Source organism: Mytilus edulis, chromosome 2, assembly GCF_963676685.1.
Source record: "Mytilus edulis chromosome 2, xbMytEdul2.2, whole genome shotgun sequence".
Taxonomy (NCBI): Eukaryota; Metazoa; Mollusca; class Bivalvia; order Mytilida; family Mytilidae; genus Mytilus; species Mytilus edulis.
In genome coordinates, this window is record NC_092345.1 from 62,243,777 (window position 1) to 62,270,773 (window position 26,997).

The 26,997-nt window shown below is 32.9% G+C and overlaps 2 protein-coding genes across 13 annotated transcripts in view; one reads left to right on the forward strand and one right to left on the reverse strand.

Annotated features, from left to right (window-relative positions):
* Nucleotides 1-14,596, reverse strand: part of LOC139512610 (axonemal dynein light chain domain-containing protein 1-like) — a 53,856-nt gene extending 39,260 nt beyond the window's left edge. For all 12 annotated transcript variants that reach the window (XM_071300351.1, XM_071300345.1, XM_071300349.1 and 9 more), the window contains exons 1-5: nucleotides 14,550-14,596; nucleotides 7,812-7,900; nucleotides 7,195-7,373; nucleotides 6,719-6,819; nucleotides 6,086-6,194 (exon numbers count right to left, since the gene is read on the reverse strand). In XM_071300351.1, the coding sequence (XP_071156452.1) occupies nucleotides 6,086-6,194; nucleotides 6,719-6,819; nucleotides 7,195-7,373; nucleotides 7,812-7,884 (462 nt within the window). In that variant the 5' untranslated portion in view covers nucleotides 7,885-7,900; nucleotides 14,550-14,596. The remainder of the gene's footprint in view (nucleotides 1-6,085; nucleotides 6,195-6,718; nucleotides 6,820-7,194; nucleotides 7,374-7,811; nucleotides 7,901-14,549) is intronic.
* On the forward strand, nucleotides 14,574-23,987 carry LOC139512616 (surfeit locus protein 2-like). The gene is made up of 6 exons (XM_071300359.1): nucleotides 14,574-14,728; nucleotides 17,447-17,598; nucleotides 18,563-18,666; nucleotides 21,990-22,142; nucleotides 22,678-22,880; nucleotides 23,935-23,987. The coding sequence occupies exons 1-6, from the start codon at nucleotides 14,618-14,620 to the stop codon at nucleotides 23,968-23,970; spliced, it is 759 nt and encodes a 252-aa protein (XP_071156460.1). The 5' UTR covers nucleotides 14,574-14,617; the 3' UTR covers nucleotides 23,971-23,987.
* The last annotated feature ends 3,010 nt before the right edge of the window (nucleotides 23,988-26,997 follow it).

Below are 26,997 nucleotides of genomic sequence, written 5' to 3' on the forward strand. Positions count from 1 at the left end.
CATTCCGCCCCTGCTCAGCCCGCTCATGATCAACAAAGTTATGCTCAGTCCGCTCATGATCAACAAAGTTATGCTCAACCCGCTCATGATCAACAAAGTTATGCTCAACCCGGGAGATACACTAAACAGAATACATGTAATTCAAACTTCCGTGAACCGGAAACTCAGTTTTCACGTAGTAACACTATAGTAAATGAGTACAACAAGTTGCCCAAATTGAATCTCCCTACCTTTGATGGTAATATTATGCAGTGGCAGTCATTTTGGGATTCATACGAGACATCCGTTCACGAAAACACTACTCTTGGAAATGTTCAGAAATTTAATTATTTGAAGTCACTACTCCATGATGAGGCATTGAAAACCGTCACAGGGTTTGCGCTTTGACATGCAAATTATGAGAAAGCTATTTCTTTACTGCAAGAAAGATATGGACAATCGCATGTAATAAGACAGAAGTATATGCAAGCACTAGTTGATATACCAGCCCCTAAATACACGATATCTAGCATGAAAAACTACTACGATGAAATTGAGATGCACATTAGAGGTTTGGAGTCATTAGGTCAAAGTGAAGACACATATGGAGCGTTTTTAGTGCCCATTATTATGAACAAACTACCCGGTGAAATCCGCAGAAATCTTGCCAGACAATATAGATCTACAGATTTACAACTGAATGAATTACGCCGTGGAATTTTCGATGAACTTTATATTATGGATGCAGGAAAAACTTCAGAACAGTTAGAACCCCCTACAGCTACAGCCGCCTTTCTGACAAATACAAATTCTAGTAATCGAAATAGAGGTAACAAGAATACAAACGCAAGTAACACTAAACCCAAGCCACACTGTGCGTACTGTAAGGAGCCACACTCGTCTGTTAATTGCACTAAAGTATCTGATTACAATGGCCGAATGTCAATCGTGAAAAAAGACCACTTATGCTTTAACTTTCTAGGACACCATAGCTTATCCGCATGTAAATCTACAAAAACTTGCAACAAGTGTCACAAACGTCATCACACCAGCATTTGCAAAGACAATGTTAAAACAAATGAAGACAACAAACCAACAGGGGATGTAAGCGTAGGCACAATTCAACACAACGGGGAGGAACCAGACATTATTTTACACTCACAATCGCCAGATCGTGTACTTTTGAAGACAGCAATTAACCCAGTAAGTGCAGAACATGAAATACTTGATGCAAAAATATTGTTTGATGAAGGCGCACAGCGGTCATTTATCACAGAGGAATTAGCCGAGAAATTGAAACTCAAGCCTACTGGAACTGAAAGCGTTAACCTATCCGGATTTGGAGACAATACAAATAGTACTAAACTTCGCCATTTGAGAACAGGATTGGTATATCTCATAACTACAGATGGTAAACTGCCGATTCGAGTCTTGATCGTTCCAGAGATCGCAGCACCGATGAGAATCTATGTACGCCAAGCAGCAAAACTTACATATTTGTCAGGAATCAAATTAGCTCACCCAGTAACAGCAGATGAAAACTTTGAAATTTCTATTCTAATTGGAGCTGATTACTTCTGGTCAATTGTTCAGAATGATATTATCTGAGGCGAAGGACCGACAGCTGTTCAATCAAAAATCGGATACTTGTTGTCTGGAACGCTACATTCACACAACTCTGACACAGATGGATACAAGAGAGCTTCAATGATGAACGTGATGATCGCAACAAAAACCGATGAGTACGACTTGGAGAAATTTTGGAAAATAGAGTCACTGGCCACCGAGAAAATTGACACCACAAAGTTAGAAGAACAGATAGATATTCAAAAGACTTATGAAGAGAAACAAATTCGTTACCATGACAACAGATATTTTGTAACGTTACCATGGAAAGAGGATCACCCTACGTTACCGACAAATAAAGCCATTGCACAACGAAGGACGGAAAATGTAATAAGAAGACTAAGCAAAGAACCCAAACTACTTGAAAAATATGGAGAAATAATGGCAGAGCAGGAGAAAAGGGGCTTCATAGAAAAAGTGGATACTACTAACGAGACCGATGAAACTAGCAAAATACACTATATTCCGCATCATGCTGTGAGAAAAGATTCAACTACAACACCAATTAGGGTCGTATACGACTGCAGTTGTAAAGCAACACCAGAATCGCCTAGTCTTAATGATTGTTTGATGACTACTCCACCCAATTTAAATGACTTAGTCGGCATTCTTTTAAGATTTCGTTTACACCAATTTGCCGTTACTACTGATATAGAGAAGGCGTTCTTGAACGTTGGATTAGAGACACAGGATAGAGATGTCACACGTTTCTTTTGGTTCGAAACACCAACAGACCCATCAACTCCACTATCAACTTACCGATTTAAGTCTGTATTATTTGGAGCCACTTCATCGCCATTCATACTGAATTCTGTTCTACAAAAACACTTGAGAGAGAACCGTTGTGAATATACTGACACTTTAATGAAATATTTGTATGTTGATAATATACTGTCGAGTTTTCCTACAGAGAGTGCATTACTGAAATATTTTGATACAGCAAGAGACTTATTCACTAGAGCAGGATTTAACTTGCGCTCATGGGCTTCAAATTCTCAACTTTTGCGAGACCGCGCAAATTCACACAACGTATTAGACAAAGATGAACTCATAAAAGTGCTTGGATTGAGATGGAACACTTGTAACGACACACTTACTTTCGCCAAACCGGAATACACCGATATTGAAGATACACGTCTGACAAAACAACGATTTTAAGACAATCGTCGAAAATCTATGATCCACTCGGACTTATTGGTCCAGTTACTGTGCGTAGTAAGATTCTTATGCAGACTTTGTGGGAGAAAGGATTAAATTGGGATGAACCTCTTACATCTGAAATTACAACAGAATGGAAGTGTGTACTACAAGATATTAATGAATGTTCACATTTGGAGATTAATAGACCGTATTTCAAAGAAAAATCAGACAATGTAGAATTACATGTTTTTACGGATGCAAGCTTGAAAGCCTATGGTGCATGCGCATATTTAGTCAGTGGAAAAGAAACCGTACTTATCATGTCAAAGAATCGAGTGGCACCTCTTAAACAGTTAACAATCCCGAAGTTAGAACTCAGTGCAGCTTTGATAGGCGCAAGACTCGTCAAGCATTTGAAATCATACTTGGATGTTACAAGCGTCACATTATGGAGTGACAGTCAGATAACTTTGTGTTGGCTTACTACTGAGAAACAATTACCCGTTTTCGTTAGTAATCGAGTGAAGGAAATTAACGAAATTACTCAAGAATACCAATGGAAGTACTGTCCGACAGATTCAAATCCGGCAGATATGCTATCGAGAGGAGTAACTGCAATGAAATTCTTAAAATTGGATCTTTGGATGAAAGGACCCGAATGGCTCACTGACAAATCAAACTGGCCACAGTGGAAGAATAAAGAATCACACATTCTTAGCACTACAATTGAGCAAGGACAATCAACTAGTGAACCGCAACAGAAAATCAGATCTTATGAAGGAATAAGTAACATTATGGATATAGAACGCTACAGCTCATACCAAAAACTTTTGCGTATAACAGCATACATGTACCGATTCATAAACAACTGTAGAAATAATGACAAACTAACAGGAAATCTTAGTGTCAATGAAATTCAGACTGCTTCGACTTCATGGATCCGAGATTCGCAACTGCGTAAATACCCGGATGTTATTGAGAGTTTTAACAACAAATCAGAGAAAAATGCGCTAGTGAAGCAACTTAGATTGTACATAGACAAAATGAACATTATCCGTTGTAGCGGGAGAATTAACAATGCACCTATTGATGAATCAGCTAAATTTCCAGTACTAATACCGAACAAAGACAGACTTTGTAAATTAATTGTTATGGATGCACACGCAAGGAATTTTCACTCTGGATTAGAAAGTACAGTGACATTTATTCGCCAGTCTTACTGGATTCCGTCGATTCGACAATGTGTGAAATCAATACTCCGTAATTGCCTTACTTGACGTAAAATTACAGGAAGACCCTATCTTACACCCGAACCACCACCACTGCCGTCCGACAGACTTAATGATTCACCATCGTTTACCGTAACCGGTGTCGACTTCACAGGAGCATTGAATGTGAGAACAAAAAGCAACAGTATTAGTAAAGCATATATTTGTCTATTCACCTGCGCTAACACTAGAGCTGTACATTTGGAAATCGTTGAAGACCTTACAGAACAAACATTCATTCTAGCGTTTAGGAGATTCACCAGCCGCAAATCGTTACCAAAAATCATGATGTCTGACAATTGTATAACATATACCGCAGCAGCGAAGGAAATTGAAATGCTTACAAAATCTACTACTATTCAGGAACAACTCAACATATATGGAACTCAGTGGAAATTTATTCCGAAGCGTGCACCATGGTATGGTGGTTGGTGGGAGCGATTGATCGGCTTGACCAAGAATTGCATAAAGAAAGTGTTAGGACGAGCACTAGTTACTTTTAGAGTGCTAGAGACAATTGTGACCGAGATAGAGGCTATATTAAATGATCGTCCGTTAACCCACGTATCAACGGACCTTACCGATGATGAACCGCTTACACCGTCTCATCTTCTCTATGGAAGACGGATTAAAACTTTACCGTATTCAGGAACAAATAATTTCAACAGTGAGGAGAACGTACAAAACTTAACACATTACACAGCAAATAGACAATCTAGTGTTCAAAAACGCATTATTCACGACTTCTGGAACAGATGGTGACGAGAATATCTCACTTCACTCAGGGAACAACATAGAAACACCGGAAATAACACCCAAATCATTAAAGTGGGCGACATTGTACAGATTCATGATGATACCCCAAGGACAGTGTGGAATATAGCGATTATCGTTAAGTTAGTTTATGGGAGAGATGGACTTTGTAGGTCTGCCATTTTACGCACTAAAAATGGTACGACATCTAGACCGATAAGTAAGCTATATCCAATTGAACTCTTATCAACAGATAATCCGTGTGATTCTAGTGACAATACTATTACTTCAACTAGAAAAGCAAAAACTGATGCCAAGGAGAAATTCAAAAGTTGGATTCAACCGTTCCGTAAAACATAAAGACTGTTTAAGTGTAATTAGTTAAAGTTTTATTTCATTTGAGAGACAATAGTTATTTCATTTTAAGAATTTTTCTTTATTTATTACTTAAATTATCATTCGCGGGCCCCCAGGATGTTCAGGACTGTGTTCATTAGACGTTCGCGGTACCGCTATGTATGTATTGTAACGTCACGCTACTTATGACGTTGAGATTTATGTACAAGATGAGTTTAGAATCATTACAAGTAGAAACAGCTAGTATTTCTTATTGTGCCTAACAAGTCTTATAATACCACTCTAAGATAGGGATCAATATTCTTCTGTCAGCTGTTCCATCCGTGTGTCCGCAGTAATTATTGTGGAAGTACGGATTTCGGTCATTGCTGGTCCGGTTCAGATCCGTAGTTTAGAAATCGGTTAACAATGGCTGACTAATGCAGCCGCTGATGTTATGTTGATGTATGTCCTATAAGTTAGAGTTTATTATTCCCCCTTATTAAAATGAATCTTCACACGTTTAATATCAATGAGGTTAATACATTACACATAGATATAGGAAGATGTGGTGTGAGTGCCAATGAGACAACTCTCCATACAAATAACAATTTAAAAAGTAAACCATTATAGGTTAAAGTACGGCCTTCAACACGGAGCCTTAGCTCACACCGAACAACAAGCTATAAAGGGCCCCAAAATTACTAGTGTAAAACCATTCAAACGGGAAAGCCAACGGTCTAATCTATATAAACAAAACGAGAAACGAGAAACACGTATATATTACATAAACAAACGACAACTACTGTACATCAGATTCCTGACTTAGGACAGGTGCAAACATTTGCAGCGGGATTAAACGTTTTAATGGATCCAAACCTTCTCCCTTTTTCTGAAACAATAGCATAACATCACAACAAAGAAAAACATACGATAAAATATCAATTGGCAGACTTAACTCAATCAAAAAATGTATGTATTACCTTTTTCTGTTTATCTATTATTTCTTTCCTGACAGCACTTTTATCAATTTTATCAGGTCTTTCTAAGTTGGCAGTATCATTGGGGACATCATACAGGAAAGATATATCTCTGGAAATATATATGAAGTTTTATATGGTTCATAGTTATGTATTCAAATTTGTTGAAAATCTAAGTTTGACTGCTTTTAGCAAAACCATGAAACTAAAAGTAAGAATCAGGCAGTGGTTAATGCACATGTAGGATGAAAATAAAACTGCAAAATTTATATTGAAACTTATTCAGAATTTTTATAGTTAGAATGTATATACAATATTTCCTCTTATTTATTAAGCTGTCACATTGAGACATATGTAAGATAAGTTTGGCAAGCAGTTAGGGTGGATTTTCATTCATACTAACACTTGCTCTTTACTCTGGTGATTGGTTTTGTTCTAAACGACATACAAGTTGTTTAAAACTATTATTTATAAATATAAATGGAAAACTGAAAAGGTAAATATTTAATTTTAAAAGGACAGAATCATGAAATGCTGGACATATGGGTAAAACTATATGTGTCAGTCATTTATTGGCAGAACATAAAAATATGGAATTTAAAAAGGACATTTCACTTAATAGTAAGATATACATACTGTCCTGCACCACATATACATGGTGGATTTTCTGTCAGATGCTTAAAACGTTCTCTTCTTTTATGGTTCCATACTCCATTTGGTGGAGGTCTTGGGTAGGACTGTAGTGATAATATAAAAGGTTCACTATCTTTCAAACCTTTTTAAATTTCAACAATAAGTAATTTGACTTCTATCTTTTAACTGATTTTAACTCAAAACTTTACATGTCAAGATTTCCTGAGTAATTAATATATATATAAATATGTTATAGAATTTATAAAATTTACAAAAATTAGCAACCTTTGTTCAATAAACTATATATGTTCTTATCCTTGAATGATCAGCATACTAAATCCTTGACTCTCTACTTAATTGACAAAAATTAATACAATTATTACCTTATTTTTTGTAAATGCCTATTTATATGAATCATTTATCTTAGACATAACAGTTTTTTTTTTATTAATGTCAGAGGGTTTATTATTCATACATACTATTGAGGTATTAAGGTTCCTTGTTCTTGAAGGAGGTCCCAGCTGATCTTTAACAGGAGGTGGTTGTGTGAGAGCAAACAAAACATCTTCAGGTATAAAATCACTCATTAAACTAGTTGGGAGAGGTTTGTTTCTATCAATTCCATGGCCACTGGATTTCAAATCTGGCAACTGCTTATCTGTAAATTTTATTCAAAAATAATTATATATAAAGCACAATAATTTTACATTTAAAACAAGGCAAGATAGTTTTAATAACATATAAAAATGCAATGCACAATAATTATGACCAAGACATTATTATCAAATTAAATAGTGGTAGAAAAATAGGCAAAGAGGAGGCATGTGCACATATAAACTGCTTTGCACTGACCACAATTTGTTTGTGTCTGTTCCAAGTAAGGCTATCTAGACCATGTGCTGTTTTTTATTGTCTCTTTGTTTGTACATGTAGGCTTTTTAGAAGTCTGGTGTGTGTGGCTTAAGCCTTATGTGTCTAATGTTAATGTACTGTATATAATTCATGGTCTTCATGGTCTTATTATAAAGCAATCATTTAATGATTAAACCCAATCACTGAATGTCTTAAAGATGTATATAATACATTTGTAACTTACCTTCAGTAGCCACCAGAGCTTTACTGTCTGTCCCATGAAGGGCAGGAGCATTTGGAGCTACAGAAGTACTCATGTTTCACACTTCTTTCCTAAATGTAAAAATACATTATCTACATGTATTAAAAAGCTACGAATATGGTATATCAATGCATGAGTCAGCATGACACATATAAATCACAGCATACATTTTGTACATGTAGCTGTAAAATTATAATGTAATATGATTATGGGAATCCCCAGCAATGTAGGTATGGCCTCCAGTTAAACTGGGGGGTCTATCAGAATTAAGGTACATGTAATAAAGGAAAAATATTCAAAAATTTAAATTATAAATTTCTGAATCTGTTCTAAAAAGAAATTTTATATAAACAATTCTGAAACATTGTTTGCCTTTCTATCCTAGAATATTATTTGCCAGTTCACTTTCGTGAAATATCAGTTTTCAAATTTTAAATGTGTTATTTCATTTGCACTAGTACCAAGAATGGGGTTACACTTTTAAAGTAATCAACAGTAATGTAAAAAATTGAAATTTTCAATTACATGTCAGTGGCAGATCAAGACATTTTCATAAGGGGGACCCACTGACTGCCTAAGACTTAAAGAGGGGGCACACTCCAGATTCAGTAAAGGTACCAAGAGTTGCTATCCATAGTAAGTCTAGTACTAGAATATGGTGTCTTCATTTGGGGAACCCATTTACCATCAAAGAAATGGATAACATAGTAAGCAATGCATACATAAAAGAGAAGCGGTTTTATTTTAACCCATCCAAAAGTGAGTTATGTAGGTCTTCTTTTGATTTGGCGTTAGGTCTACTTATGCTCATACACATTCGCCCGCTAGGTCTGTTTGCACCCAATTTTTATTCAAATTCCAGTTGAATTCTTTGATATTTTATATTTGTATATGCCATAAAAAATAATATTTTTCTGAATAATAATAAGACAATTGTTATATGAAGTGTTGTTTTTTTGTTTTTTTTTTTGATAATGATGAATTATTAAATTTTATTTATGTATGATTACTGCTATTTATACACAGCTAAAATAAAGTGAAAGGGGGTGAATGTGAAAGGGTGCGAACATGTTTTGGGGTGAATGGATCCAAATTCTTTTAATTCAAATTTCCCTCCACATAGAGCTCTACTAAAATAACTCTTAATAACCATTGACCTATAACTACAAACACACCTTGTTGCCCAAAAATCTGTGCAACTTGAACTTCAACTATTGATGTGCCAAAAACTAATCATCAGCCAGCTGATGTTTTACTGTATAAACATATTAACACTTCTTGTATTCAGCTGTATTTTGTTTCTGATTGACCTTAGATCTGCTCTGAATCACCTTTTGGTGTCAAACAACAATCACCTTTTAATTGTGAGTTGTCAAATTAGTTCTGGAAATCTCCGAATTCGGTAACATTAATGAATTCAGTAACAGTTACCGAATTCATTAACTGAACCATTAACGAATTCTGTAACTTCAGAATTTATTTGGTTTTGACATTTATAAATAAAATAAGGGAATGTTAAGGATTTTGGAACATTTGATAACGGTTTTCATCAACCCATAGACAAATCATTAATGGTAGATAGATTTTAATTTTACCAAGCAGAATTCTAGAAATTTGTCTATAGTTCAGTCTGAAATTGTTTCCAGCATGCCATTTTTTAATCATAAATGCCAAAACCAAATAAACACTGAAGTTTTCGAAATCTTTAATGGTTCAGTTATTGAATTCGGTAACTACAGTTACCAAATTTGTTAACGTTACCGAATTCAGAGATTTCCAGAACTGAAATGTTTTCAATTATGATGTCAAAGTTTACGGAAACCTGTGTTCTTTTACAAAATGCCAGACAAATTTGCATACAAGTGTAAATACATCTATTATTGAATATAAAAAAGAAGAAGCAGAACCCTATAAAACAAAAGAATAGGAATTCCTACACTGAATCCTATGAATGTCTACAGTTATGCAACAAAACTTCAGGATACCGAAGATGACCATTTCGGCTCTTAAGATGTTTTGGCCATACAACATGATTAAATACCAAATATCTTTTCTTGCTTTTCGTGACGTCAGGACGAGATTCAATATGGCCCAACAAAATAGGCAGAGAATGTATACATATGGAATAATTATAAGATAATAGTGTGTAGGAAATGAATATTCAAACATAAACAGGTACGTCATATCCTAGAAAAATATCTAACGAAACGAACTATTTATATTGACAAGCTTTGCATTAATTATAAACAATAAATTTTTGGGAAATAAGTGCGACCTGAACCTGGGTCGCAATTCCCAACGTTTTGAAATAGGAAAAATCCGTAGCTCTATGGTCCACAAATAGTCAAATAATAACATAAGGATCTAAGAGCTACGGTTCCACAGCAAGCATTTTTTATATGTGATAAATATTGTGACTGTATTTATGCAAATGTTTATATACATAACGTGACGGTACCCAAATTGCACCTATTTTGACAGTTTTTTCATCTACGTTTTTTTATGATGAAGACAAAAATGTCCATTCTGTGTTTATTTTGTAGCCCTAGTATCCTTCTTTATTATAAAGGTACACCAATTTGATTTTTATTCCATATGGAATCATAGAAAAATTGGTCTAAACTGACCTCCAAACCATCAATGATTCTGAAATTAGGAGTACCCAAATTGCTTTCATGCTTAAATTCACATAGTCAAAAAGTCTAATAACAGAGCTTTTGTTTAATTTCTTTAAATATTTTGAACAATTGGATATTAGTCCATGCTTACTCTTCATTATTTTTTAAATGGATACTTGTAACATATTGTATTTGCTCATTTTAAAAAGATGACGTTTTGATGACGTCGCATGGCGATGTTTCAGTACATTTTGCATTTTACATTTTGCATTTTCAGTAAATACTTCATCTGTTGATAGATACTGTGAACGTTTTGTGCATATCTAAATAGTTTTACCTATGTTGAAAGATGTGCTTAGTATCAAATCATAAAAAAACAAATTGTTTAGTCTCTAGAAAATCTTGTAAGATTTTCGCTGCTAGTTTTGCTAAATAGGTGCAATTTGGGTACTCGCTGCAATTTGGGAACCGTTACGTTATGTACATAGGTTTTTTTGGGGAGTTCTATGAGAGGGGGTAGGAGGGGTCTGTATCCTAGGACTGTAATCCGGGGCTTAAAAATACGAAATCCTGAGGTCCCAATTTTTTATAAATTTAAATCCTGACATTCCGAAATCTGAAAAAAAAGAATTCCCGGATCCTGATAGGGTCAATCCCAAAATCCGGTATCAGGTCCGTTCGCGCCCAATATACTTTCGCACCCTACACGTTCGCACCTCGCACCAAGGTCCATTCGCACTCTACACGTTCGCGCCCAATTTTAATTCAAATTCCAGTTGAATAATTGGAAAATCATGATTGTTGTTTTTAATTGGTTTCGTGTAAATACTGAATTTATTTATAGCTTGGTTTGAGTAAAAGATTGAAGATTTTAAACTTGTAAAACACAAAAGATAATTTATTAATTGTTTTTAACAGCTTGGTACCTTTGATCTGAAACTATGAAACAATAAAATATAGCAAAAAAATTAATACACTACAGTGCTCTAGCTAGAAATCAAAAGGGGCAGGGTGCCAGTGGAGGGCAGGGCACTTTTTATGATAAGACAAGGCACTGCTCATTTTTTTGTCTACGTTTCTGTGTGTATCACGAGTTAACGAATCTCTTTTTTTTTTTAAATAAAGATGCTTTTCAACTATAGTCTTTATTTCATTGTTTGTGTAGTTATGAATGACATCTTCATCAACATATTATGTTTTTACAGTTTAACTTCACTCTACCCATTATCAAAGAATATGTGGGTTTTTTTTTATCTATATAGGAATTATAGCTATTAGTACATCATTTATCTGAAACTGAGAGCATTACTTATTTAACAATGTTTAGAACATGGATTGCTAAAAGTATAATTATCAAGTAGAAATTGCAATATATACTTTTTAATATGTTCAAAGACAGTTAATATCTTTAAGGTAACATTATTATGTTATTATATATTCAATTGGTAATTTATTCCTTTTTTTGATACCAGATAATATTTTTAGAGCACAAATTTGTAATAAGCTAAAACAGGGGAAGTAACTCCAAAATCAATTTCCACCACGTTTGGGTTAATTAAAAACTGCGCTTGTCGCTAACAAGTTGAGATGGAAGGCATTTCTGTAAAGGCATAGTTTTATTTTGATGACTTAAATTCAATTCTAAAGTCATGAAAGTCTTCATTTATATACCTCTTCCACAAGCTAAACACACTCGCTGACACATTCATCAAAAGTATGACAAAAAGATACATTGTCCTAATTAAATTACCTAGTTATTTTAACCCTTTAACCCCCAATCCCGCCTGTAGGCGTGATGGCGACAACCATTCTTTGATGGCCCGTATGACCCTCCATACTTTTTTTGAACTGCCCCAGCTGAACTGTCATGATAGCAGGGACTTCAACCAAGTAGTTCATGGTCCATCAACTCTTCTCAGATGTCTGTTCATGAAAATATGGCACTTTGAAAGCCGTTTAAGAGTTCAAAATCGGAAAAACAGGAAAAGTAGCCAAAATCCGGTGGGGGTGGGCATCTTTTGATGGCCACTACGTAACTGGAAGTGACTGTTGGCAAAAACTATTATCATATATGCATGCATAGGTGGTATAGGAACACGACGAGGTATACTATGGCCAATAGGAATCTAGTCTGTAAAATATAGGTCACCGTTTTGTCAAAAATCCATAAAAACGGACATTTAGGCAGACCTGACTTGACAATAATAATTCCCAAGCAAGACACTGAAGTCCAATATACTCCCAGCTAGCATGAATGGACTACTGTAACTATAGGGTAATACTTGAATGACAAAAAAACACAGTCGTGTCAGTGTTCACCTCTCAAGGTCGTTTTGAAATCGGAAAATAGACGGAAAATCACCATTTTTCACTGGGGGTGGGTTCAAACCAGACTTGGGGTAATTGTAATTGTAATCGTTAATCAGCTGTAATTGATTACAATTTTTCAAGTAATCAGTGTAATCATTAATCAGCCAAAAATCTGATTACATGTAATTTAATTTAATCAATTACTTTTCAAAATACCCTGTAATCATGATTACTTTTTGATTACATTCTGATTACAATGAAAAAAATCTAAAATTGTGTTTTTGGTCATTAAATGAACCTCTTTGTTCATATTTGATAAATTTTTAACATACTAAAATGGTTTGGTTACTTTAAGCTTGTCTACTTCAGTAAAAAATAAACTGTTACAGTATTGAAAAGTCATCATTAGCCTAAGCAGAGACATATAATACAATTATATACCTTTTATCTTGGTAAAAGATATTGTACATACATGTATAGTCATCGTTTAATAATGATCTTCATATTAATATTTGATTATAACTGTTATATATTCAAGTAATACTTTTCTTTAACCCTGAATTATAATCTTTTGTTAATATTTGTGATTTTTTTCAACTTTGAATTGACAGGTAGGAGACTAATTAAGGTTTGTTTTTATTGCAATTACCAATTGAGTATAGCTGTAGGGAAATATATATGATAAAAGATAAATCAGACATGAAAATTTATCTAATTAGCACAAACTAAATTAAAAGTTGGACAAATATGTTGTTTGAACTTTTTTTTGTATTTGGACTGGATGTGTAAAATGCAATGGTTTTTAGTACTTTAATACATATTGTTTACAATTTGATTAAACATTTCTATTAAAATTTGACATAGTTTTAACTGGTACAAATGTAACTTTATTTCATCCATATTTAAACTTCCATAAACTGCAACTTGGAATACATATAAATTATGAAAGAGGTCAGAAGACAAACAAAAAAACTCTTGATTATGATATATCTTAATTAAATTTAATTCAAAATAATTTAGAGAACATTGGTGATAAAGTGTAATGTATATATATGTAGTGAAATTTGGTGTTTATTTATAAATAGATGACGTTTAATTTGAAGTTATCATTTTATAATTGAACCAAATAAAATACGTTCTCAAAAATGCTATAGTTATATTAAACGTTTATTCATCCACATCATTCAAAATGTTTTGTTTTTAAATTCATTGTAATCAGATGTAATCATGATTTCTTTGCCAATGTAATCATTAATTTAATCAGATACTTTCAGAAATGATGTAATCATTAATTTAATTTAATCGTACAAATGACAAAGTAATTGTAATTTAATCAATTACATTGAAAGTAATCGGACCCATCTCTGGTTCAAACCCACGAGAAAATATGGTGGGTGCGAACGTGAATGGGCGCGAACGGACCCGGATTCCCAAAATCCTGAGTTTAAAAACACCCAATGCAGGAGTCCTGATAAAGGTCCTAGCCCCTCAGAGGCTCTTCTATGGCTATGTATAAACCAGGAATATCCTTCTTCTTCTTTGTATACGCATCCTATAGACAGGAACAGCTCTAATGATATTAGAGTATATGAGGGTAATTTTGTGGATAATTTTTTTTTGTTATCCATTTTGGACAGTTGCAGTATTGAAATGCAGTGAAAACTTTTGATGGGATGATATCAAAGATAGTTTTATAATTCATGTTGTTAGTTTTGTTCATGAACAATTAAATTTCATTGCAGACAGGTTTGTTTGTTTCTGTATGAAATGCACAAACTTAAATAAAACCTACTTATGCCGCCATTTTGATTTACATGTTGTCAAGGAAAACGGAAGCGGAAGTTATGATTGAAATTAAAGATGTCAGCCTCCATGAAAACGAATTTGAACATGAGCAAGATAGTTTCTGACGATTTGAGAATCATTTTAGACAAATACAACACATTCACAATTCTCGAAAATAGGGAAAAAGTAAACAGAATATTTTTTTGTTAATTTCTCCCAATAGGGATATAGAAACACTTGAAAAAGACATCGTCAATGATAGAAACAGAAATTTCGACCCTAACTGCCTCATTGGCCTAAGCCAAAGCCTAACCATTTAAAAAACTTCTTCAGTTATGCAACAAAACTTCAGGATACCGAAGATGACCATTTCGGCTCTTAAGACGTTTCGGCCATACAACAACTTCGGCCACAGTACCATTTCGGCCACAATTTTTCTTCAACACTTTATAATTGTTTTATTTTTAAATAAGAGAAGATAAGAAAGTTTCATTTCATAGATAACCTATGTTTTGGAATTCAGATGTATTTATAAGAGTGCTTTTTACCCAATAGACATAATATGAGGCAGGCATTACCTGTGAATGGGGACGAAGTCTGTATGATTTTTTTTTTTTTTAATTCAAACATGTTTATATGGCTTATATGGGACAAAGTCCCCGAGTGGGTCTTTTCACCACCGCACACCACCGAACACCGCCGAACACCTGAAAAACAACCAACCACTAAGAAAAACTTTGATATTATACAATAAAACGATAAAATAAATTAAATTACATATAATTTAATCAATTTTACGATTTTTATGGGCATCATTTCTACATGTTTTATGTTACAATCGAAAATCAATACAAGAAAAAACGTCTCCGGATTCATCACTTTCTGGAATTGTGTGTTATAAAATTCAAATATATTCATAATCAGTAATCAGTTCAAGTATCCTGGATCTCTATTCATTGGTTATATTTTTATATGTTTCTCTTTTATTATTATTGGTACAACTATTTTAAAGAAGAGTTAGAAGAAGAAAAATGGAAAAAGTATATTTGAGGTGTCCATGAGGGTCAGCGGAGTTCAAAAAGTGGGGTGTTATAAGACTCTTCCTTTCTGTTTTCTGTAGATATTCGGACTTTAAATCTTCTTATTTGTTGAATTAATAACTTGAATATCATATTTAATTCACATTGATAACGATATAAGACAAAAATCATTAATGATAAACTTTTGGGGTGTTCAGTGGTGTTTGGCGGTGTGCGGTGGTGTTCGGTGGTGAAAAGACCTACCGCAAAGTCCCCTATAACACTTTGTCCCCTATAACAGTAGAAAAATCAATAAAAATAATAAAAAAAAAAAAAAAAAATCGGGGAATTTTTTTTTTTATGTCATGTTTTGGATTCCCGCTTGTGCCCGATATATATATTGAATGATTTTGAGTTCATTATACAATAAAAAAAAAACAGGATATTTTTGATTTTTCTACTGTTATAGGGATTAAAAATGAACTGGTATTGAGTTCCAATCCTATATTTTACTAGATTGATAAATATATATTTTATTAAAAATCTCATGCACACAAGACCGGAAAAAGGAAGTAGATTTCTGCGCAAATGCAGGGATTTAAAAAAGTCTGAAAAACAAAGTTAACGATTTTGAGTTAATTAGCATGATTAGTAGAATGAAAAAATTCGGGAAATTTTCCAGCTTTTTTTTTCTTCTTATTTTTCTACTGTTATTCACTTATTGGGGACTTTGTCCCCATATTAACACTTGTATGCAAATTTGTATACCATTATGTAAAATCGTACAAGTTCCTGCAATCTTTGACATCATAATTTGAAAAAAATGATTAAAAGGTTATTCGGAGCAAATAAATGGTCATTCGAAGACCCAATTCAGCTAAATACCAAAAGTGTAAATATAAAATACCTTTATTACACTACGAAATAATTTATTTCATACATGTGTATGCATGTACATGTATCATGTATATTATAACAATATTCTGTTGACCAAAAACAATTTTACACATGTGCCTCCATATTTTATGTATGTTGCTGTTATTTGATATAAAAAAAAGGGGGCGAAAAATACCGGAGGGACAGTCAAACTAATAAATCCACAAATAAACTGACAACGCCATGGTTAAAAAAGAAAAAGACAAACAGAAACCTAGTACACAAGACATGTACACAACATAGAAATCTAAAGACTAAGCAATTATTTTCTTATTCTAATTTTAACAAATCTTAAGCTTCTACTTGATTTTTGTTTGTTAAAAAAATGGTTGTTTTTCCAATTTTTGTATGTTCTATAAACTTGTTAAGATATGAGTTTCAAAAAAGTATTACAATTATGCAAAGATTGTTCTTAAATTCTTTTATGAAATTTTATAAATTCGGTTTTCTTCAATGAATACTTTTAAACACTATTCACGATATTCTACTTTCATGACTATGCATTATGTTTTAAACCCTTTCACGGCAAGTGTATCTACTACAAATATTTGTTAAAATACAATATTCCATTATACATGTATAAAAATGCAATATTATGCTCTATAATTGAGCATGGGAATCTATCAAATGGGGATTATGTCAAAGAGACAACAACCTGACCAAAGATGAATGTTTTTTTTTTAAATATGATATTCTACTATGAAGTTCAATGTTTTTGAATACATTAAATATTCTATTTATATAAAAAGAAGATGCGGTATGATTGCCAATGATAGACCAAATGACATAAAAAGTAACAATTACAGGTCACTACAATGAGCAAATCCCATGATAAATGTTTTTAAATACAATATTCTACTTATTTACTATGGATTTTTTTATATACAATATTCTACTTTGAATATTAATATGTTTACTACAACTTGATAACTTTTAATCTATATTTCAGATCAGATGTGAACTGTCAGGTCATGAAATGCCTTGTCGTCTAGATGCCCTAGAAAGTTACATTAAAGGAAAGAAATTTGAAAAACTTTTGGAAAAACATAATTATCAGTACGAGAAACAGCATCTTACAAAGAGTATAAAAAAGAGTAGGAGGTAGGACTTTTAATATTCTTATAGGATGTATTGAATACAATTTTAAACCAATATAAATAATGCAGAATAGACATTATCAATGGATTAGTATTACTGGTCAGTGGCGGATCCAGAACTTTTCCTAAGGGGGGGGCCGCTGACTGACCTAAGGGGGGGCCGCTCCAGTCATGCTTCAATGATTCCCTATATAATCAACCAAATTTTTCCCAAGAAAGGGGGGACCTGGGCCCCTGGGCCCCCAGGGCCCATCCTGGATCCGCCTATGCTGGTGTTGAAATTTGGATATGGTGTACTAATTTTTGAAACTCATGTTTACAGTATACCATCTTTTCTGTTTGATATTAAATTAATAATTAAGATTCATTTGGTTACATCATGTGATCTGTTTATTTGGCAATCGCCATGGCAGTCAACATCCATTGTTCGACCTGCTAGTCAAATGAATTTTGTAACCTGACTCTGGGTTACATGTTTAGATACACTTACATATTTTTTACATTGTACCAGTGGTAATGTCTCAAGTAAATTTCAAACAAAAAACTTTGTTTACGGTTGCATCTAGATGACCATGGATGACATCCTTCCAGAAAATAGTCACTCCGACCTATTGGTTTAGGATAATAATAAAGGATCTTTATAATGTTACATTACCAATGATTATGTAAATATAATATATATTGTTGTATACTAATATTAAAATGATTGCCAATGAGATAACTCTCCTCCAGAGACCAAATGACTAAGATTTAAGCAACTATTGTTAATTGTATGTCCTCCAAAATCCATTATATGGCATATTGTATAGTTATATACAACAATTTAACAAAATGTAAAAAAAATCAAGCATGAAAACCAGAATCATGATTTGGTTAATTATTTTTTTTAAACAAAATGCATCTTCAAGAAGTTGTCAGTTCCTGAATATTTTTTAATAATTTAATTTACATCTGTTCTTTTTTTTCAGCCATCAGTTATTTTGTACATTGACATATCGACATCTTAATAATACTCCACAACATATACAGAAACATCTTGACGGCAGAAGGTTCAAGAAAGCTTTACTCAGATGTAAGTTGTTCAAACTCTTTAGAAAACCAGCTGCTCTAACCTTGAAAAGCAATACATCATGTTTATGTACATGAACATATTTATTTTTCAATTTAGTTTAAAAGTCAAGAAATTGTCTGCTCAGTTAAAGAGGTAGAGCCACTTTGCCAGGATTTTTTTTTCATTCGATAAGATAGGTAAATCATGTTTTAAATAGCCCGCTACATGCTAATTATAGTACATGAAAATAAGTCGCATCATCTATTTTCATACCTTGAACAGGTATTCCTACAAAAACAGGGCCAAGACTATTGATTTTTTTAATATTGATTTTATTTTATTATCAACATCCTTTATGCAAGGTACCATACTATGTAACTTGTCAAGGAGCCAAATAATATCGAACAAATTCAAATCATGTTTTCTCGTTCTGAATATATGTATATCTGTATTTGTCCTCGTCTTTTAAGGTTTTATTGTCTATAAGATAAGATAAGATAATACATGTATATATTTTAACATCTTACATCAGTTGGTCATAGATCACCCTGTGTTACTAACACATGTTATATTGCCTTTTCTGGCATTTTAACAAATCGGCCCTTCATTGTGATACAGATGCAACAGCTCCTTGATGTTTAACCTACAATCACGATTTGTAGTGTAATTGATTTTGTTCTGTTGTTTTGTTTTATTTTCTGATGACTCAGGTACCGGTGCAGGGACGTTGGTAAAAATTTCAGTACTAGTTTCTACACAGTTTGTGAATTGGTGACAGAATTGCTGTTGACTGCATTTGTTACATATAATACCATGTTCAAATAAACAGCTGCGCCATGAGCGCATGATACGCCCGACGTCTTATGCAATAATCATAAATAGTTTATGAGAAAGTTTTAAGCCATAACCATATATTGTTTTAAAGACACGGCGGGACATGTAAAACCCCCCACCCTGTTTTTTTTTACAAAAACTAAATATTACCAAAATAAAATTTTGAATCAAAACCAAAAAGTATACAGATCTTTAGATTAATATATCAAAGAAGTGTGTAAAGTTTTAAGCAATAATCATAACTTATTTTTGAGATACGGCGCGACATGTAAAAAACCCTCCCCTGTTTTACAAAATACTCAATAACTCAAAAATAAAATTTTGAATAATCACCAAAAAGTATACAGATCTTTAGATTAATAGAACAAAGAAGTGTGTAAAGTTTTAAGCAATAATCATAAATCGTTTTTGAGATACGGCACAACATGTAAAAAAAAACCTCCCCCTTTTTTACAAAATACTAATAACTCAAAAATGAAATTTTGAATCATCACCAAAAAGTATACAGATATTGAGATTAATATAACAAAGACATGTGTAAAGTTTTAAGCAATAATCATAAATAGTTTTTGAGATATGGCGCGACATGTAAAAAAGCCTCCCCCTTTTTTACAAAATACTCAATAACTCAAAAATGAAATTTTGAATCATCACCAAAAAGTATACAGATATTGAGATTAATATAACTAAGAAGTGTTTAAAGTTTTAAGTCATAATCAAGAATCGTTTTGAGATACAGTGCGACATGTGAAAAAAAAACACCCCTGTTTTAGTTATAAAGTGCCGTATTAAACTAAAAAAGTTTAAATCTTATTTTCACCAAAAAGTATACAGATCATTTGACCATCATAAGAAACAACTATATTAAGTTTCATGAAATTTGGATAAGTCGTTCTCAAGTTACGGTGCGACATGTTTACGCCGGACAGACGGATAGACAGACGGACGGATGGACCGACACCGGACATTTGTATACCATAATACGTCCCGTCAAAATTTTGACGGGCGTATAAAAAGGTTTTGAAAAATTGTTTGTGTTGTTTTGAAACTTGTATACAATGGCCTTATTTTAAGTTATGTGTATATTGCACCCGCAACATTTGGGCTTCATTGCCTTATAATCAATTCTTGTGTTATTAGTTATGTACAGGCACCTACGTCAGTTTGACGGCAGTTGTTCCTTGAACATATGTAATAAATGTAAACACATGAATAGAAAGTAAGTCAAGAGTATGGACAGTCATAGGAATGCACACATAAGCAATACATTATTTTTTTCTTTAATACATGTAAAATGATATACTAGTAAACTATATAGTCAAAATTTACCAGAATGACTCTATGAATTAAGCAAACATCCGAAAAAATATGATAGAAACATTAAAATTTTATATAACAACACAAAAAATGCTAATTTTCTGAGTGAGATTCGAACCCTTTCTTCAAATCCATCTTTCATTAGTAGTTCTGAGGTCTACTGATTGAGCCACGGCGATGCTTAACCATATATTCTTTATTAAGGAGCTATATTGGTACAATTTAGCAATGTTACAATTTTTTCTTTAAAAAGTTGTTTTTTTATGTAATAAGGACACACTAAACCTATTTCATTTATGAGGGAAAAGTAGTATAAATTACAACAGTCATAAAAAACATAACTTTTTTTTGGTTTGAAATGTCCTTCTGTGGGTATTCCCTGTTTATCCCACCTAAAAACACCCGAAATTCTGCAAATTGGACTTTCATCCTTTTTGAGGGTTAAATTAACTTTTGATCACACATACCATAATATATGTAAATCGAGTTATTGATCTGACAAAAAGCATTTTTTTCGGAACATTTACACATTTCTCAGATACATGAACCATAATTATAATAAAAAGAGTTAATCCCATTTTTCGATCAAACTGACTTCTGAGTAACTGGCAAACCACAGAATAAACATGTTAAATGTGAATTGAAAATTAGATTATACGAGTTTGTTATATACTATGTTCCTAATTTTGTCATTTTTTCTTAAGGGAGACGGATTTATATAAGTTTTTCTTGTTTCCGAATCCCTGTATTTATATTGTATATTTATATTTCATGCACTTTTTGAATAAATATTGTTTAAACTAAAAAGCATTTTTTATTTTTTGTTTTTATAGGAAATTTTATTCTGTCGGCACTTTTTGAAAGTGGCACCTCTGTGGAAAAAATTTCCGGCAATTTGGCCCTACCTCTTACAAATTATACAATTTATTAAAAGAAAGCACAGCAATTCAAATAAACTTGATTAAGGATCTTTCTCAACTAAAGCACAATACATCTTATGGCTATTTGTTCCCTACTATTGTACATCTACAGAGTTTCCGTAAAATATTTACGTCACAGGAAAAAATGTAAAATGTCAGAAGACACAAGAATGACGTCAATAATTCAAGTTCCACAAATTCTTGGGTCAAGTGTTGCAGATTCCCACATAGCAATAAGGTAAATATAACTATTGTTTTTTTGTCTCTAAACAGGGCAAGAATGTCAAAAGACCGGTGAAACTTACAAACCTCTCTGCAGACCAAAACAGAAACAGAATCTATCAGAAACAGAAATGATGTCAGATGCAGATGACAGTAACCATGGTGATAAAGATGACAAGGAAGACTTCAGTGACCTTTACCCAGGTATGTACACATATTTTAAGAATATAAAATAAAAAAAAACACATTAAAAATCAAACATTGTTTCTGTTAGCGCTTTAACGGCATCTCCTACAGTTCATCAGACAGAATTGTTATCATTAGTAGTAATGACTTGTGATGTTACCAAAAAGTAATGTCATTTTTTGTGTTTTATATTTTTTAACTATATTGTCTGTACAAAGGACTTACTATTTATCTAAATATATTTATAATAAAGTAAAAGTCTAAAAAGAGAAGAAAATAGCCTAAGGCCACCAATGGATCTTCAATTCAGCGAGGTAGGGTTCAGATGGCCCCTTAAATGTATACTAGTTTAGCAAAATGGACGCCACATTTCACTCCAAAACATACAAATGAACCAAATTATAAAAAACACACACACACAAGACTAACAAAGGCTGGAATATATATAATGTTTGATCAGACACAGTTGAAAATCATTTCAAATATGTTTTTAAAATGCACCATGTTGAGAGTAATGAATATCTAGAAAACTGAGTGATTACTTGCTCTTTAGCTGAGGATTTTGAAGAAGATGAAAGTGATGTCCAATCAGGCAGTGACAGTAGCCTTGATAATGATGAAGGTCAAAGGTTGAATGCCTCCACGACACAAGAAAATAAGTCAGACTCAGATTATGAATTTGGTGACATAGAAGATGAAAAAAGAACAGTCAAAGATGTCTCATTGAAACAACCACTAAAGAAAAGAAAAATCAAAGTTAGTATTTTATGGATATTGCAAATTCATCCATTATTATGAGGTTATGATTAATAAAACTAGGTTAGTATTGTGATAATAAGAACTCTTATTGTGTTATCTAATACATATATCTGTATTCAGCTTTTCTTGAAATCAGAATAATTTATCTGAAATTTTTGTTGGTTATGTAAAAAAAAGCAATAGTTTCTTAGTTTACTGTACTACTTCTTTAATAAAGATTTTATGGAATACAAAACATCGTGCAGTTGGAAAGTATAAGTTCTTACAAAGGTAAGATATGTCACCTATGATAAAAGTACCAGTCAAAAAAGAATTTCTTGTTGCCGAAATGATCCTTATTGATTGAAATCATTATTGCATGATGTAAAAGCCCAAAAGTTATCAGCAAAAGAAAATCTTCAAAGCTATTCTATTGACACCTAATTTGGAGTTAATTGAGGAATATATTTTTGCTAGAGTTCTAAATGGTAAACATTGCATTAATGTGAAAACTTAATAATAAACATTTACTATATTGTATTAATCATTGAAAGGAAATATTTTGAACTTGAACTATAAAAATGTATCTTCTATAGTCCATAATTGATTTTGGTTCAACTACAATTATATTAGGACAAAGGAAAATAAATCTAAAATCTATATATTGCCTTTCTTTGCTATTTTTAGAACAGATAGAACCATGCACAATTTGTGTTATTTTCGAAATGTTTTTTGTGAAAATTGTGGCTATACACAAGCACATCATTTTGTTATTTTAAAAATATCTGATTATATATTTCATTGATAAATTACTTGACATGTACGCGAATAAGATGTAAATATTGTTCACCTCAATGACTGTTTTATGCTGTCAAAAGTAGGGATGACATCTTATATAGATTCAAGTCAGTACCATAAGAGTCTGATAACATCTTATCTAGCTATCAAGCCAGTCCAATTAGAGTTAAAAGACATCTTATATAGCTATAAAGCCAATCCCATTAGAGTTTTGACTGCATGAATGTATTAATGTGAACCCAAAAAATACTTAATTATTTTTTTTCTGTTGTAGAACAAAGAAAATAAACAGAAGAAGATGAAGACTTAATAAATACTTAAAATTTATATCATGATTATTCATTATTTGTATATGAGATATTTTGAGAAAGTGTTGAAGGTTGACAATTCCGTTGATGACTACATATTACACTTTTTTTGTCTAAAGCTTTATATTTCATGGGATAGAAGTCCTGGATGCTTCATACCTTGTTTGCCTTTTGTTAAAGTTTCTGCCTATCATATGTCCTTGGCCTCCTTTTTGTCAAGCCTGCAACTTTTGTTGCAGAAAGCTAGACATAGAGATAGTGATTTGGCCGTGGCAGTGGCGTTAGCTAACTTTTTAAAAGCTTTATATTTTAGCAGGTGGAAGATCTGGATGCTTCATACTTTGTATATAGATGCCTTATGTTATGATGTTGTTGTAAACGTAGAATTCCGAGCGTTCATAAATTTATAACTTAACACCATCTTTGTAGAAAATAACAGTCACGATTTATTCACACTATATGTATATACAGACGTTACATAAAATACAAAACACACAGCATACACTCCAACAGTACAAACATTCAGCCATCTTGTTCATCAGGCAACCATCTCCCCTTCCACGTCACTGTCACACAACGTCAAAAATACGGGAAACAACGTTAACAGTGTTTTGCGACATTACGGACATGAAGACAAAGTCACATTCACAACACTACTCCCTCTTTTCAAGAATATTTCGTCCTCGAAATAAAAGATAATCAAGACAAATTGCGCTTTCGTGTTTTCCAGTTCATCTCAGGTAACATTGACGATCCACAGGAGCAAACATCACGTGTATAACTGTTTTCATAGATGTTACTATCTCGAAATTGGGTGAACCCATTTCCACGTACAAGTTCTTTATATGTGAAGTCCTTTCCATATACTGGTCTCGATAATCTAGTATATGTTGAAACTCTAGGTTTGTCATAATTTTTTTCATCATCCTTTTTTAGAAATATCAAACTGTACGTCACTTTGATCAATGGCTGTCCATTTTCGGACGCTAACTATCTCTACCTCACCAGAGGGTATCGTCTGTTGTTCAACGTTTGGACTTCCAAAGTTAGTTGTCATTAGATTAGAAACTTTTGCAACTGCAATCTCAGTTGCCGCAACAATTTCATTAAGCTCCTCATATTTCAATTCAACCTTTCTAACGATAACAACCTCTGTTTCACCAGTAACCACTGTCTGCTTTTCAACGCGCGGAAGTTCCAAGATAGCTATCTCTTCGTCTAAAACTTTCGCAACTTCAAATTCAGTTGCCTCAATAACATCACAAAATTCCTCATGTTTCAATTCATATGACTCAGCGATGTAATAAACAGACTGTTCGATCGGATAAACGAAATTATTACGTACATTTAATTTACCAACAGTATAATTCTCTTTTCCCAATTTCTGGTTACTATTATATAAACTAATGTCGCTTTGCATATCAACGTCAGTATTTTCAGAAACTTTATTCCTCCGAATATCATGCTCTGTGAAATTCATATTACGCTTATTGCCTATTTCAAAATGTTTCTCAAAGTTACTGTCTTCAGTGCAACGCAATTTTTCTACGGACTTTAAAGATTGTCTACAATGTTCCTGCCACAATATTTCTTTGATTAGTTCACTAACTGTTGACGGTTCTTTAGTCAGAACTCTATATCCAATGTTCCCATCAGGATATCCATATATAGCATACTCAGTAATCAGCTTCACTAATAAATCTTCGTTCACACCAGGGAACGATTTCCGAACATTTATCTCAGTTCTACATACGTACTCTTGAACGCTTTCACTTGTAAGCATAGTTATATTTTTCAATTTCATTCTACAAATCTGAGCAGTCTCAATATCACCAAATCGACTTTTCAATGTAGAATACAAGACAGATACATTATAAAGATCTCTGTGTGGTAAATACGACACATATTCTAAAGCTTTACCTCTCAGTGAAGTAACCAAATAAAAAGCCATATCACTAGATGACCAATTAAAACGTTCAGCAAAGATAGAAAATTTCATCCAGAAACCTTCAAAAAGTTCAGTACCGTCAAACTCTGGTAAGTCACACCAGCTCATGGTTAATATATCAAAATGCTGACAAATATAAGTTATAGACATACATAAAACAACAATTATTTATAGATACACGTGACAATGTTGATTTCTTTCAAATTTGCACCTTAGATTATCATTTTATCCTTGATGCTAACACCGAACAAAAAATGTTTAATTAATTTCCGTCCACCTTTGCCGATTAAATACTTCTCTGTGAATTATTTGGTCGAATCTGTTTTAATTCCAATATCACTTTTAAAATGATGAATCTTCGTATTCCAGTGCCGTATCGTCCTTCTGTTGTAATGCATACATTTGGTCACAATCGTATTGTCAAATAAACTTGTTTACGGTACCTTCATTGTTTAATTTCATATTTCCTCCCCTCTTTAAAAGCATTCCGTCTGTATAAAAATATAAATCATCTGTTTGCGTAGATCCGTTTCTGTTTGCTGCCACCAATGTTGTAAACGTAGAATTCCGAGCGTTCATAAATTTATAACTTAACACCATCTTTGTAGAAAATAACAGTCACGATTTATTCACACTATATGTATATACAGACGTTACATAAAATACAAAACACACAGCATACACTCCAACAGTACAAACATTCAGCCATCTTGTTCATCAGGCAACCATCTCCCCTTCCACGTCACTGTCACACAACGTCAAAAATACGGGAAACAACGTTAACAGTGTTTTGCGACATTACGGACATGAAGACAAAGTCACATTCACAACAATGTCCTTAACCTCATTTTCATGGTTCAGTGACTACTTGAAAAAATAGTTAAGACTTTTTGTAATGTTAAATTCTCTCTTATTATAAGTAATAGGATAACTATATTTGGTATGTGTGTACCTTGCAAGGTCCCTATACTTGTCAGAAAGTTTTCATTTGAATTCAACCTCATTTCATGTATCAGTGAACAAGGTTAAGTTTTGGTGGTCCATATCTCAGATTCTATAAGCAATAGGTCTACTAGTATAA

Bases quoted from the DNA above. Each gene is read 5' to 3' on its own strand.
- LOC139512616 (XM_071300359.1), top strand. From the start codon at position 14,618: ATGTCAGCCTCCATGAAAACGAATTTGAACATGAGCAAGATAGTTTCT. The intron at 17,599-18,562 runs GTAGGACTTTTA...CTTTTTTTTCAG, and splicing joins AGTATAAAAAAGAGTAGGAG to CCATCAGTTATTTTGTACAT. The intron at 18,667-21,989 runs GTAAGTTGTTCA...GTCTCTAAACAG, and splicing joins CAAGAAAGCTTTACTCAGAT to GGCAAGAATGTCAAAAGACC.